Source organism: Haliotis asinina, chromosome 5, assembly GCF_037392515.1.
Source record: "Haliotis asinina isolate JCU_RB_2024 chromosome 5, JCU_Hal_asi_v2, whole genome shotgun sequence".
In the NCBI taxonomy this organism is placed as follows: Eukaryota; Metazoa; Mollusca; class Gastropoda; order Lepetellida; family Haliotidae; genus Haliotis; species Haliotis asinina.
In genome coordinates, this window is record NC_090284.1 from 76,840,772 (window position 1) to 76,856,698 (window position 15,927).

The following is a 15,927-nucleotide window of genomic DNA, read 5'->3' on the forward strand; positions in this document are numbered from 1 at the left end:
GATAAACATACCATCATCTAAGAAGATCCTTGCATGGAAAGGGAGTAATTCTGAAGACAAAATAGCTGAGCTCTCAGAGACCTGGCCACCTTGACCTATACTGAACAAATCCATCGTGTACAGGAACTCACTAAGGCACATGCATCTTAAACATCTGACCCTAGCAAGCATCAAAATGACATCTACATGTACAAAATGTTTGATAAACTGTTGACTTCAACCCAGATTGAAGAGTCATTTTGTAAGCTGTTCTATGTGACCCACCTGTTGTGAAATGCTGGGTGAGCTGTAGTCCACTGGACAGAACTGTAATGGTGAAAAGTCAAGAGGCAAGGTGTATCTGTAGTTGGCTGGGTATGAGCTGTGAGAGGAACCGGGGGGACATGGTGGAGGCGTGCATGCCGACACTTGATTCCCCGGCCGATAGGGTGGCTGAGCCGGCACTTGGCTGTAAGACCAAAATATAAAAATCTACATAAGAAAAAACACCATGCAATCATTGCATTCGTGATCGATGTAAGGCTTAATGATAAATATTACTTATAACCTTTGGACAAGGCCTACTAACTTTCATCCACTATCTCAGCTCACATGAGTGTCACAACACAAATAACTGTGGTACTGAAAATTTAGACAAACCTGTAGAGGTTTCCAATTCTTTGAAGAGAATCATCCTTGGGGTACATATATGCAGATTCTGTTGCCGGAAAATGTCACGTGACAGTTGTATCAATGTTTTAATAAAATATTGTACAATAAACAAAAAGTCTCTTTTGTTCATTATACGGCCCCTCACCATGTGGAATCACCCCTCTGCCGCGCAGACAACCAGGTAAGCATCCAAGCCCGTATCATCATTCCTTGTGTTGAATAAAGCATTGAACAGAATTGCGGGGAAGTGGGTGACCCTACTGCAAGGATGATTCTCTTGAAGGAATTGGAAACCTCTACAGATTTGTCTAATTTTTTTTTCATTGAGATCGTCCTTGGGGTACATATATGCATAAACTCAGACTCCCAAATACCAGAGGCTAGGGAAGAGGGAATTCTGTCACAGTACGTAATAATAGCGTAATTGTAATTATGAATCTCGCCCTTAGCCTGGTAAACAGCACAAATGAACGAAACTAGCCAACAGGATAGGGTCTGTTTACTAGCCGGCAACCTAGCCTTTCCACCACTGTAACAGCAGAACAGATGGGTACCCGTACAGATCTCTTGTGTTCGTTAGCTATAGACCTTAAGGGTCTTGTGGACATCCAACGGGTGAGTGCTCATTGCAGAGGTCCCCGATGTAGAAGGCTGGGTGAGAGTAGGAAGTTCAATAGGAGACGTCACATGGAAAGTGTGATTGATCTTTGGACGGTAAGAATTCGGGAGGCGAATACTGGCACAGTCTGGATGGAACAGGCCTGCTGACATGGCATGTAAATCGCAAACCCTTCTCCCAGAAATACGGTCTTCCATGTTAACTGCTGAATGGAAATAGCCGATAGACGTGAGAAAGTACGACCAGACAGCCAAATAAGCACTACTGACAAATTCCAAGGTGGGCTGGTACGCCTGACAGCAGGTGGAACCCGATCCACACCAGCTAAAAATCGCTGCACGAGAGGGTGCTGCCCGAGCATTCGGACTAAATCCACAGAAAAGGGATCTGCAATCCCCTTATCTGAACACCAGCGCACATAGTGGGACCACCTATCCTCATACTGAACGCTTGTCGAGTCCCGACTTGAAGCCAGAATTCTGTCTGCAACTGCTGCAGGAATTCCGCATACCTTGACGCTAGACCTGACAGAGGCCAAGCCACCCACTGAATCCTAGGATTGGGGTGTGGCGAGCCGTTTTAAGTGAGAATGTCCGGTTGCAAAGGTAACAGAACAGGAGGCTGAGCCAGAAATCTGAGAATTACCAGAAACCAGCTCTGTGACGGTCAAGGCTGTGCCAGAAGCACAAGCAGCCGAGCTGACTGGGTTTACAGCTGGGAGAGAACCCAGTAAATCAGGGGAAGTGGTGGAAACATCCATAGAACCTTGCCCGTCCAATCCAGCAGGAAGGCGGCGGAAGCCGACCTCCTCTGGTCCAGTATTTGAGAGCACAACATGGGTATCTGATTTGTCCTGCCGGACGCAAACAGATCCAACTAGAATGATCCTTCTAACTGGGGGTGACTCCGAATATCCGCTGATCGAGCATCCACTCATGCAGGGCCAGGATCCGGCAAGAGAGAACGTCTGCTCGCATGTTCTCCAGCCCCAGGAGATAAACCGGAAACACCTGACAGTCATACCAATAGCACAAGAGGAGGAATTCCCATGCCTCCCGAAGGAGCACTCATTACACTTCAGGATGTAAGTCATGGCCGTATGGTTGTCCAACTGAAGAACCACCTGGCCCCTGACATGATCCAGAAAGCACTCGCACAGCCAACCAACAAACCAACCGCGCAGCTCGCAGTTCTTGGACATTGGTGTGAAGACTGGCTTCGGCTTCGGACCAGTGTCCAGACACCAACAGACTGCCCAGAACACCAACCCCCTCCAGGTCGAAAGGGACGCATTGGTTTCAACTGTAAGAGCTAGCATCAGGAGCTCCATAGGGACCCTTTGACCTCACTTCCACAGTGGTTGATGGCCAACACAAAAGACCAAGTCCTGGGTGGGTACCAGGTCGAACTTCCTGAGGTTGATGATCCACCCCAGCCGAATTAGAATGTCAATCACTGTGTGAGTAGAGTCTAGACTTGTTGGCTGAGTTAGTGCACTGAGCAACCAGTCGTCCAGGTAAGTGTGACAACTCCCTCCTTGTGATCTGGTTAGAGTAGCCGGCACTAAAATGAGTTTGGTGAACACCTTTTGGGCCGTAGAGATGCTGAAGGGAGCAACGTGAACTGGTAACACACCCTGTCATAAGAGAACCGAAGGAACTGCTTGAACGTGGGGGTGTCGGCACATGAAGATACGCATCCTATTGCGTACTTGTCCAGCAAAGCCTGAACCTCGTCTCCCAGAATCAGAGTGCACCTTATGCCAACAAACTCGAACAGGCTTCCACAGTGGTAGATGGCCAACACAAATAGTGGACAGCAATCAAGGATTTCGCGTTGCCTTCTCCTATTCCGGTAGAAAGGAGGAGACATGAGGCAAGAGGGTGTATGTAGTCCCTTGCAGCTGGAGTGACTGGGACTGCCAGGCAGGAACAGCCGGCACGTCTAATGTGGGGTTGGGGCAAACCCCCTGAGACTGCGAAAAGGCTGCTGTGAGCCAGGCGAAGAGGTCTGCTCTTTCCCCTTGCCTGTGGTGGCACAAGTACTTCTCCTACTCCTGCTAAGCGGCCGATGCCAGCCGACAGACTCAGACATAGGCTGCATCCTGGAGGAAGAACTCACTACGGGAGTGCAGGAGCGATTAACCCGCGGTTGCTCCAGCAAGGCCTTCGAGTCTTTAAAAGACGTAGTGGCTGCTGCAGCCTCATGGATGACCCTCTGACCTGACGTCGCCCCTAGCTGAAACGGAAGGAACAGCAAGGTCTGCTGTGTCACTGCCGAGTAACGGGACGTTGACAGCCATAGCTTGAGTATCCCCATATCTACGCAAATGGCTGTAGGCCTGCACTTCGGACAATTGATGCAAAAGAACTACATTCAGGGAAACGTCCCCAGAGTTCCCTTCTGCCTCCAGGGCTGACCTCTGTTATGAGGAGAGGTAAGTCGCATGGACCACCATCCGCACTTGCTGAATGGCATTCCAATAGACCTCCTCATAGGTCTGGTATGCCTGCCGCAGTGGGGGGCCCGACTGAGCAAAAGGTGGAACCATACACCCCTTTTAGCACCCTGAGCTGCACGCAAGGAAGCTGAACCTCCCCTGAGGGTGATCGAAGTGAAAACACAGTCACCCACCACCGGTACAAGGAAAAGCACCCCCCACTGGTTTCACCGAACAAGCTCGAGCAAATCGAAGCAAAGGCGAGTACCAACAAGGAGGGGATCCATCACATCCTGCACCAAAGAAAGGAGCATGCAGAGCTGCGTCTGTGAGGGCTGCCGCGGAGCAAAAGCCTCACCCGGCGGGCGGAACTCAGCACTGGAGTCCGGACGGCTAGTCAGGACTGCAGCCTGGGGAATACCCTGTGTGATACGCTGACGCACTTCCCGCAGGGCTGAGGAAAAGTGGAAAGCCCCCTCGAATACTCCCTCTCCGGGGTAGCCTAGGCGTCCGGAGGCATCTGGACCCGAAGCCAAAGGCAAGGGATTGACAGCCGCCTTCAGGCTGGCAGAGCGAGCAGAGCCCAGTAATATGCCCTAGACTCTCCGTGCCCCCACCCAGAGAAAGTTGGCCGCTCTACTCTTCTGGGCCCGGGGGAATAACAGCACTGCACAGTAGCACATATCCAACACATACAAAACATTGAAAATTAGGTGGACACAACGACATGAAAAATTTGGTAATTAAACGCAATACTTCAACATGCGGGACACTAACTTCCCGCCATGGGAATGCAACACATGCATAGCCCACAGGAAAGCCAGTGCAAAATACAATTGTCACAGACAATACAACTCAATTGCCAGGTTTAACAAAACATTCTGTTCCCTATTAAATGAACGAATAAACTATACATACAGTAGAGGAAGACTCCCGCTTGGCAGAGGGGGGGATTCCATGTGGTGAGGGGCAGTATAATGGATAAAAGAGTTTTTGTTTACTGTTAAAGAATGTGAATACTGTCTCACCTGTTTGGATGATGTGAATTTCTTGGTGGAACTCTTGTTATTGGGGACGGAATTCTGTTTTCAAAGGGTCGTTCTGATGGAATGTCTCCTATTGGGAAGTCTAAAGATGTTGGTCTGTTGCTACCCCCTGGTCCTGGGTGGTGTTTCTGTGGATAACTAGACTGACTAGGGGGTTTACCATGGTTTACAGGGTACACGTTCTTTGGTTGTGAGGATCCATACAACTTGTCCCTCTCAGGCTGTCCATTGTAGAAGGCATAGGGAGCCGCTGGGGGACTCACAGGAGATTTCCTCCGGGGTGTTGTAAACAGCGACCTTGGTACGTCTTGTCCATACTGAATTCTGGAATCTGAGTTCTGACTGAAGTGTCTCCCAGGGGAGTTCTTGTCATCATAAGATGAGGGTTGGATGTAAATGTCTGGTCTCAAGGGAGGTCTCTCTTTCCCAGGATGTGAACGAATTACAACCGTGTTTTTCCCAGGAAGAAAAGCAGGTCGAGGCTGATTACTGGATTTTGGCCATGTCCCACTATTGCTGTCTATGTCAAATTCAGTTTTCCAAGATTTGGGTTTTGAATTTTCTTTCACTCTCTCATCCTTGTTATGATTCATAACAGGATCAAATTCAGCAATGATCTTTTCCTGAGTTCCCAAATTGCAGTTGGACACATACGGATGACTGCCCCTCTCATCCGCGTCTAACTGGCTCTCATTGGATCTCTGAACCTGGCGGAACAATCCACGGATTACTTCCTTGACACCATGTTGGCGATCACGGCTTTTCCTTGATGCCCCGGAGCTGTCTAGACTATCTGTCTGTGAGCTGTGACTCCGGGATGTCTTGTTTCCTCCTTGTGGGTAACTGTGGCTGCTCATGGCATCCTCCATGAGGAAGCCATGCTGCGGGATGGTGTCAGAGTGACTACGCTGGTTGGAATGATACGAATGGTCTGGAAGTGTTGACATAATTGCTTGGCTGGTGGGGGTTGGGGAAGAGCCAGCAGAATGCACGGGGGACACCTGTCTCAACACATGAAGCTGAACCGGATCGTTGGATTTCTCCAGGACCTTCATGGCCTCGCGAGCTGACATTCCTGCTGACACAGGTTTGCTGTTCACCTGCAAATCAACATTTGGAAATTTTCATCACCTTTGTAAAGATAGTTCACAAACTATATGACCCACTACATATTTATCAATGACAAAACTTCACAAATACAAAGAAAAAGTTCACTTTTTTATTTCTTTAGGCAGAAGTCTATTCTCTTGTATTTGGAGATACTATGCAAAATGTTTGCTATCCAACAAACTAGCATGTGTTTAATCAGAGATGTAAAAATAGTTAACTTTTTCACAATAAGCACTAGTTCTTGAGTGTGGGTTAAGTTGGTAATGCCTAGCTGACCCATTCACCTGTACAATGCGATCCCCGATGCTCGGCAGCATACCATCCTTGGCAATGATTCCCCCTTGATACATGCGTGTGATGAACAAGCCGTGTTCAATCTGTATACCAGGATCTGGGAATACAAGCATGATGAATGTTCAGAATACAAGCAAAACTACAGTTTACAGTTAGATACCTGCCCACCACAGACACACATTCTACAGCCAAAGGCCGTTCCTAAGACCTCCAATCAAGACCCCAGAGAAAGTGGTGGGTCTTCCAGCCAATAATGAGCCTTCTACCATATCCTAATGACCTCTTTAACATCACGTGACTACTGTGAAGTGGAAAGTTTTTAAGATCACATCTCTATAAGAGCCTGATTCTGTAATCACACATTCCTCATTCTTCTGGACTTTCTCCATGGATCTCCGTTTAACATCAAATTACTAAAATTTAAAAGGAATCTACAATATCTACCAAGTCTCCAAAGAGATGTGAAACAAATGAGTCCTGAAGAGACTATCAAGGAGACACTAAGGCTGACCCAGGGCAGACCATAGACAGAAAACTGACAACACGATTCCATAGCCTACCTTTATGACATGACAACAGCAGCTGAAGAGGTTGCCAGATGCGGGCGCTGGTCCATTTTCTTCGTTTTACAACCTGCAACAGAAATAAACCTTGCCACAAACACTCAGACAAACTCTTTGCAGCAATACATAAACTGTAAGATGCAGTTCTTTTACATCAATAAACCAATCCACCCCCTGCCATCATGGGTGTCTTGTACACCAATATCCCTATCTCCCTTCTGCCAACCTCAGTATCTTGAACACAATAACCAATCTCCTCTCTGCCAACTTGGGTGTCTGGTACACAAATAACCTATCTCCCCTCTGCCGACTTGGGTGTCTGGTACACAAATAACCCCATTTCTGATTTGCCAACTTGGGTGTCTTGTACACATATAACCCATTTCCCATCTGCCAGCTTGGGTGTCTGGTACACAAATAACCCCATTTCCCATCTGCCAGCCCAGGTGTCTGGTACACAAATACCATATCCACCCTCTGCCAGCCTGAGTGTCTGGTACACAATAACCTATCTCCCCTCTGCCAACTTCGGTGTCTGGTACACAATAACCCATCTCCCCTCTGCCAACTTGTGTGTCTGGTACACCAATAACCTTAAATAAATCTTCCCTCTGCCACCTGGACTACTTAAACGGTGCTAACTTACTCACCAAAGTGATGGTTCCTGAATGTTCTCTCATGGCCTGTGAAGCCAGTCGTTTCTCTACGCTAGTCACATCCCTACCATTGACTTTCAACACTATGTCATTCAATCTGCAACAAAAACAATGTAATTGTCAGTATACATGTTCCCAATGCTATCTTCAAGCAATGGCGTAGTTGCTTATTAATGAAACAGCAACTGCTCTGGCCTTTCACCTGATACCAATCAAATCATCAATGCATGAATGTTCAGTACAGGGTACCTGATCTACCCATCCCCACCCACACGGGGACCTTGATGTAGAAATAGTTTGGTCAAGTGAGACTAGTCAGATTTCCTGAGTGGTTGGTTTCTTGGTGACATATTTCATACCGAGAATCCACCCACATGGATATCAACCACCCACATCAACTACTCACATCCACTACCCATAGGCACATCAACCACCCACAGGGACAACCACCCACAGGCACATCAACCACACACAGGCACATCCACCACACACAGGTACATCAACCATCCCGGAGACATCCACCACCCACAGGCACATCAACCATCAACCACCCATGGACACAACAACCACCCACATCAACAACTCACATCAACCACCCACATCAACTACTCATGTCCACCACCCACAGGCACATCAACCACCAGGGACATCCACCACCCACAGGGGATCCACCATCAACCACCCACATCAACTACTCATGTCCACAACCCACAGGCACATCAACCACCAGGGACATCCACCACCCACAGGGGATCCACCATCAACCACCCACATCAACTACTCGTGTCCACCACCCACAGGCACATCAACCACCAGGGACATCCACCACCCACAGGGGATCCACCATCAACCACCCACATCAGCTACTCACATCCACCACTTGCAGTTGCACTAACCTTAGTTTGCCATCAGCAGCTCCTCCCTTCGCCACGTTGTACACAAAAAGGGAGGGATCGTTTTGAAACTGGGGGTCGTCCTTGCCCCCAATGAGGTCAAACCCTAGGTTGTCTCCGTTCAACACTTCCTAGTAAAGTAAGTGAAAGCTTTGTTTATGTCACAATTTTGTGGTTAGTTGAACACTTAATATCAAGAGACCCATCTGCTGGTGTCCTGTGATTGGGAATCAGTATCAGTGTCAATTCTTGAAAGCTTATATAACTTGTTAATATAAAAGAGTAAGCACTCACCCATGTAAATCAACTTCAGTGGCCAATATTTGTTTGCAATTTGCTACTCTTTCCCATTACAAAATTTGTTAGATATCTGGGAAGTGTTACTCAGAATGTTACAATGAAAATTAAACATAATAAAAGAAAAACATGGGGACAATTTGGGATATAAAAACTGTAAAGGATCAAGAGGTACTGCTAGACACATATTAGATGATCCTGCGCACTAAACGCATTTGTGACAAGAGAGGCGGTGCAATGAATTGGGCGAGTACACTTGGCTGCTACAGGTAGCTTGACAATTATGTATGTGCAATACATGCTAACCGTGATATGAAATCAACACCGCATATTCCCTCGAATGATAAGACTGCAATTTCAGGCATAAGATACTGATATTCCAAGCTAACCTTTAGTTAAGACAAAGACAAATAGATGATTGGGGCATTGACAAGCATTTTAGATATTCAACAATTTTGTTAAAAAAAACCCCAGGAAAATGTCATTTGCTTCATGAAATGGATCGGTGGTCCTAAACATATTTGCTCAGTATATTGTGTTGATTCAATTCGATGGGATTGTACCCGTTTCCAAATCGAGTGTGCTATAACAATTCATGCGTGAAACGCACGGGGAAAATGAACTTCTCGATATTTATCAGACAACCTGTCTCCCTCTTGTTTCAAGTGGATCGTTCTGTGGGGTGTTCCCAAGTATGCAAATTGGGGTCATCTTATATGTGTTTACCAGTAAGTGTAGGTTCTAGTGATTTACAGGGAAGGTGAATGTATGACTGTCTGTGTGTAAACTGTTGGGACTGTGTGTAACTGTATCTGTGACTATGTGTAATGGTATATGTGACAGTGTGGAAGTGTATATGTCACAGTCAGCAAATGTATCTGTAACAGTAACTGTATCTGTGATTGTGTAATGGTATCTGTGACAGTAACAATATCTGTGACTGTGTGTGACTGTATCTGTGACAGTGTGTAATGGTATCTGTGACAGTACGTAACTAATAGTGATTGTGTTGGAGTGCAGGTCTGAGTCTGTGCCTACCAGTTCTACATCGATCATTTCACACTCCCACTCCTGTAGGTCTGCGTCGATGGCGGAGTCGCGGGAGTGGTTGTGTCCAATGGAGTTGAGCTGCCCCTTCCCTGCTTCCCGCTCCACCACAGCCTCGTACTTGTCCCTGAGCAACAGCACAGCATTAGTATTCGGGGGACAATTAGTGACAATTACAGCATCAGTCATTGCCATACCTAATTGATGTCTTGCTGTGTTTTACACACAGTTTGCTTAATCATAGTAAATCGTAGTGCAACTCCACCAGTTCATATATCTTTGCAAAACCTGAATAGAATCGGTTTCCTGGTGACTGCCCCTGCCTGTCCAAAGTTAGTAGACAAACCAGCTACAGCAACAATGAGACAACTTTCATCCCCACATAACATACAGACCAGCTTTAGTAACGAGAAAACCACTGTCATCCCCACATAACACACAGACCAGCTTTAGTAATGAGGAAACCACTGTCATCCCCACATAACACACAGACCAGCTATAGTAACGAGGAAACCACTGTCATCCCCAGATAACACACAGACCAGCTATAGTAACGAGGAAACCACTGTCATCCCCACATAACACACAGACCAGCTTTAGTAATGCAGAAACACAAAACTCACAGACCAGGTTTAGAAACCAGGAGACCACTGTTGTCCCCAGATTACACACAGACCAGTTTCAGAAACCTGAGTTTGTTGGTTAAAACAATGCCGGAAAAAGGAAACATCCACTGATCAAGGAAACACTCAACCGCCTTGAGCATGTACAAGCGGATATGTGCGCTACATTAATATACTATCATCATCTCTTGTTATCACAGTAATAAGATGTCCTAACAACGAAAAAGGCAAATAACTGGCTGACATGAATTTTCTTACATCATTGTTGGAAAGAACAATGGAAATTTCAAAAGAACATGAAATGAAGATTTTCAACATATATTCACAACATTTCATACAGTTCATTGAGAAACGGAGAGAGTTGTTTTCACTGCTTTTAGTAATATTCCGGCAAAATCACAATGAGGGACTCCAGACTGCATGTGAGGAGTTGGACTCGAACCCATGACTTCTGCATGATGAGCAAACACATTAACCACTAGGATTCGCCACCATGTCGGTAAACTTCAATGAGGCTTCAATGCCTAATCCTCATACAGAGAGACTGCACATGCAACACTGTGTGTGGTGTGCTTCAGACACAATGTGGCACATGAACAAACTATGTATCAATGTTACCAGTTACGTGCAACAAACGTATTGTGTTCGAAATGGATGCCTACAAACTAGTCAGTGGCTGATGTAAGTTTCAAGCCTCTAACAAATAAAGATGCTCAGACCTGTTGGTTATACAGAAATGTCTATTCAGCAAAAAAATAAAGTAGTAATTATTGCTTGACATCAGAAGTTAGGTGACCTGCTATATGGGTCATTAACGGCACAGTTATCTCCACGGCATCAGCGTTTCCTGTAGGTACCATCACAGGTACGAACACCTAACACGCAGGATAACACATGCACGGGTGTATGGCTAACAGTATAGATAAACAGTGAGTGCCAGAGTTTAACTATATGCCGGGACACATGACTACCTAAACATTCTTCACAGGGACACTAACAACCCAAACATTCTCCATTGGGACACATGATGACAACTTGAACATGCCTCACAGGAACACATGAAAACCTTGACATACCCCACCGGGACACGGGACAACCTAAACATTTGCCACAGGGACACGGGACAACCTAGACATACCTCATGGGGACATATGACTACGAAAATATTTCCAGTGGGGAGACAAACAAATTTGTCTGACAAAAGTCTTACTTCATGAGATTTGAAGCAAGCCACGGAAATGAAGAGTAAGATATTTTCTACAAACTAGTGAAGAATTCCCATCCATGCAGATTTACAAGCACATTAAAGTTATGTAAGAGACGAACTGGCAGCTAGTCCTCGTGCTCACTGATCCATGACCTTTGTTCAGTCAGAGTGTACACAGTCTCACACACTACCCTGGTGAAGCCAGGCTTCATGGGAACAGCTGGGGCAAAATGTACTCAAGCTTTAGCTTTTATTCATATTAAATATTTCAAAAGGATTAAAGTCTGACAGGCCTTGGTTGACTGCTGGTGCAATGCTTGTCGTGACTATGGACATATGCCACACCTGGGAGCTCTCACGTCGACTTACCTGTCTGTGGACTGTCAGTACACCTAGTTCTGTCAGTGCACCTGACAATAAGCACTATACACATACAAAAACACTCAAGTACTAAAAATAGTGGCATGGGCACTTTAACTCAGCTGTAATCAGCAGTCATAATGTGACTCTCCCTAACACATAGATTTGTAATTTTGGGGCCTTGACAAAAAACCCACAGCTACCTGCTCAGATGGTGTCCTGCCATCCACATTGAGTGAACCATGCCTACTGGTAATATCATGCAAAAGGGTGGCAAATTGTGTGAATCATTAATAAAGACTTGTCCACTGAAAGAAATCACAATTCCAACACGTTGCAGGAAAATACTGACTTCACCAATAGTGTAAAAATGTTGCAACAATCCAGTTTATATTATGTGTTTTCCTAATATCCTAATCACAGCAGCTGGGTTGGAGGAAGTACAAGGGCAAACCAGACGATAAGTGCAGTATAGTAAACAAGACCATCACAACACAACTCATGTTTCAGATAAGGCAGACAGTGAGGTTCCTCATAATGGACACTGTGGTTCACTGTGCTGGCAGTGCTTCCAGCCTTCCAGAAACACCTGGAACACTGGAATAGGCTAACTCAAAAACAATGCCCACAATGGAAAGTGGGTGCATTAGTCACATTCAAAGTGTCAGTTTCAAACGGGGTAAAAGTGCTACAGGTCTCATCGAAGTTAATTATTGACGGGAAACCCACTGACTGATGTTCCTTTCGTCCCACAGATGTTACTGCTGTCATATCTTCCTATGTAACCTTTGTCTAATATGGTCGTGTCATGGTGCAAGTGTTCTGGATTTGTGATTGGCTGCAATCAGATTTAGTTATGTGATCAGTGACAGGGTTTCAAAAGTGATGATTCACAGAGACTTCTTAATTTATGTATGCTTTGAGAAATCTATGACCTTTTCCTTGGCAGCACAAACGTTTTGTTTAGACAGAACCAAGTCATGTCATGGGGGATCAATGGCATTGTTGTACCAGTCATTGACAACTGACAAGCTTGCCATTAAATGTGTGTCACATCAACAAAAACATCTTGTTGACTGATTCTTGCACTCACTATTGAACTAGTTTCAGCTTTTCAGTTCAACATGAAACACTGAATCTATCCTTCCCATGTTGATCAACTAACTCCATGGTGGCCGCCATATTGGACCTAAGTAGCTGCAACATATAATTTGATTGGATAGAAAGAGGGAGATAATTTGTGTTGCGATTTTTGGCCATGATTTTTAGAGAACTGGGAAATATGTCCGCATTAGAACAGAGGCATTCTCTTTCCTCAGAGGTTACTTGTCATATCATCCTACGAACCTCTGTTCTAATACAGCCATATTTGCTGGTTCTCATAAAGTCCCCTGGTGGCAAATAATCACAACTCGGAGGATCTCCCCCTTCTTTCTATCCAATCAGAATTCCTGACAGATCGACTTACATCCGGCTTGATTAACCTAAGCAAGTTAGCGACTTGTGTTGATGTCACACACAAGTTTAATAGCTAGCTTGTCTGTTGTCAACGAGGGCGATGCAGACGCCATTGAATTGCCATTTCACAGATGTGCTCTGTCTAGAAGAAACAATATTGCGCCTCATGTTGGGGAAGAGGTTCTAATAAGCCGATGCATAAGGAAATTACCCAAGGCCTTATGAATGATTACTTTTGAAAGAACATCGCTGGCTGCACAACTAAATCAGATGGTAGGCAATCATGAGTCTTGAACGCTAGCACCGTATTAGAACAGAGGTTCACAGGAAGATATGACAAGTAACCTCTGTGGGAAGAGAATGGAACAGAGGTGTGGAACAGAGGTGTACATAGAAGAATATGTCAGGAGTAACCTCTGTGGGAAGAGAATGGAACAGAGGTGTACATAGAAGGATATGTCAGGAGTAACCTCTGTGGGAAGAGAATGGAACAGAGGTGTACATAGAAGGATATGACAAGAGTAACCTCTGTGGGAAGAGAATGGAGCAGAGGTGTACATAGGAGGACATGACAAGAGTAACCTCTGTGGGAAGAGAATGGAACAGAGGTGTACATAGAAGGATATGACAAGAGTAACCTCTGTGGGACGAGAATGGAACAGAGGTGTACATAGAAGGATATGACAAGAGTAACCTCTGTGGGATGAGAATGGAACAGAGGTGTACATAGAAGGATATGACAAGAGTAACCTCTGTGGGAAGAGAATGGAGCAGAGGTGTACATAGGAGGACATGACAAGAGTAACCTCTGTGGGAAGAGAATGGAACAGAGGTGTACATAGAAGGACATGACAAGAGTAACCTCTGTGGGAAGAGAATGGAGCAGATGTGGACATAGGAGGACATGATAAGAGTAACCTCTGTGGGACGAGAATGGAACAGAGGTGTACATAGAAGGATATGACAAGAGTAACCTCTGTGGGAAGAGAATGAACTGACATAGACATAGACACTGTATCAAGGCCAAGCCAGATTCAGTCATACAGTCATTCTCCAGCAACAACACAGCATCACATTCATTCAACTGACCAATCAGCACTGGGAGTAATTCAAGTGCACATGTCCAAATATCATACTGATCGTATTGTGTTTGGTTATGCTGAACAAAAATGAGTGTGATCAAAATCATGCTGATGTTAAATCCATTCTTTGAGAATCCTACTTGACATAAAACTACTCTAAGACATTTTTTAGCAAACAAAACAGTCATGAGTACATTCAGCAGGCATTTACGTACATATCTCCCAAATGTATGTCATCCAACATTAAATGGAGACTTGAAAATGGTTGCAGAAGACTTACTAAGATGAGTGTATCATGGTAATTCAGGTGGTGATATTTATTTACTAAAATTCATATCCTTACTTGATTTCCTTGAGTTCCTTAAATGCTTCATTTTTCTGTTTTTTCAACTCATCCGAGTCTCTGAGGGCCTGAGCTAGGTCAGACACTGCCCGGTCCCGCTCACGACGCAGGTTGTCACACAGTGTGCGGATACTCTCTCGCTCCTGCACGATCTTGTCACGTTCGCCAAATGCCCAATCACGTCGCTTCTTAGCTATCTCAGCTTCCTGGGCAGCATCTGATAGGACAAGAGTGATGACACTTTAGTAAGGAGAATCTTATATTTTGAGAAGAATCAGATCTGATAGTTGATGACACATCATCATGATGTCACACATATTCTTCTTTCTTCCTGAAAGAGACTGGTGAATATTTCCGTCTGTCTTAAATATGGTCAGGGAAATTTCATGATTTGAAAAATCTATAATCAAATTCATTAACTGATGACTCCCCCTCTGGGAAAGTGAAACCAGTGGTGGCCATGCAACCTTATCTCAATCATATCGCCTATGTTTTCGTAAGTTCAGACCATCTTAGTGTTGTTGTCATCCACACATCTTTGATACCCATAATAACATGTAACAGTCCTCCACATACACACAATGAGGGCCACTTAGTGTAAATGTCATCTATGTTTGTGTATACACACAATGAGGGCCACTTAGTGTAAATGTCATCTATGTTTGTGTATACACACAATGAGGGCCACTTAGTGTAAATGTCATCTGTTTGTGTATACACACAATGAGGGCCACTTAGTGTAAATGTCATCTATGTTTGTGTATACACAGTGATGGGCAGTTAATTGAAACTGTTATCTGCATGTTTGTGTATACACAATGATGGGCACTTAGTATAACTGTTATCTACATGTCTCTGCATATACAATGAGAGCCACTTAGTGTAACTGTTGCCAACACATCTGTGTAAACACGAGGGCCACATGGTGTAACTGTCACCTACATGTCTGTGTATACACAATGAGGATCAGTGTTTACACTATGGGACTCCATAATTTCCTAATATTGCCCAGAAACGTTGTGAAAACAATAAAGAAGAAGTTGACATCCATAACATTTTATATATTAGAATACCGACTTCTAAATGCCTCTCAAGAACCTGCATTATTTCCCATTTTCAACATGTGTGGACATTTCATGTATAAAATTGTCCTGAAAGATCCTACAATAGGTCCCCAGTGGTGGTATTGTCACTTTGCATGTGTTTACTACAGCGTTGTATAGGGGCCATGTGGATAT

General features: G+C 44.9%; 1 protein-coding gene across 2 annotated transcripts in view; it reads right to left on the reverse strand.

Annotated features, from left to right (window-relative positions):
- LOC137285329 (disks large homolog 5-like) overlaps nucleotides 1-15,927 on the reverse strand; it is a 39,862-nt gene that overhangs the window by 12,823 nt on the left and 11,112 nt on the right. For both annotated transcript variants that reach the window (XM_067817692.1, XM_067817693.1), the window contains exons 4-11: nucleotides 14,690-14,906; nucleotides 9,608-9,743; nucleotides 8,276-8,403; nucleotides 7,374-7,476; nucleotides 6,721-6,793; nucleotides 6,151-6,257; nucleotides 4,739-5,856; nucleotides 265-448 (exon numbers count right to left, since the gene is read on the reverse strand). In XM_067817692.1, the coding sequence (XP_067673793.1) occupies nucleotides 265-448; nucleotides 4,739-5,856; nucleotides 6,151-6,257; nucleotides 6,721-6,793; nucleotides 7,374-7,476; nucleotides 8,276-8,403; nucleotides 9,608-9,743; nucleotides 14,690-14,906 (2,066 nt within the window). The remainder of the gene's footprint in view (nucleotides 1-264; nucleotides 449-4,738; nucleotides 5,857-6,150; nucleotides 6,258-6,720; nucleotides 6,794-7,373; nucleotides 7,477-8,275; nucleotides 8,404-9,607; nucleotides 9,744-14,689; nucleotides 14,907-15,927) is intronic.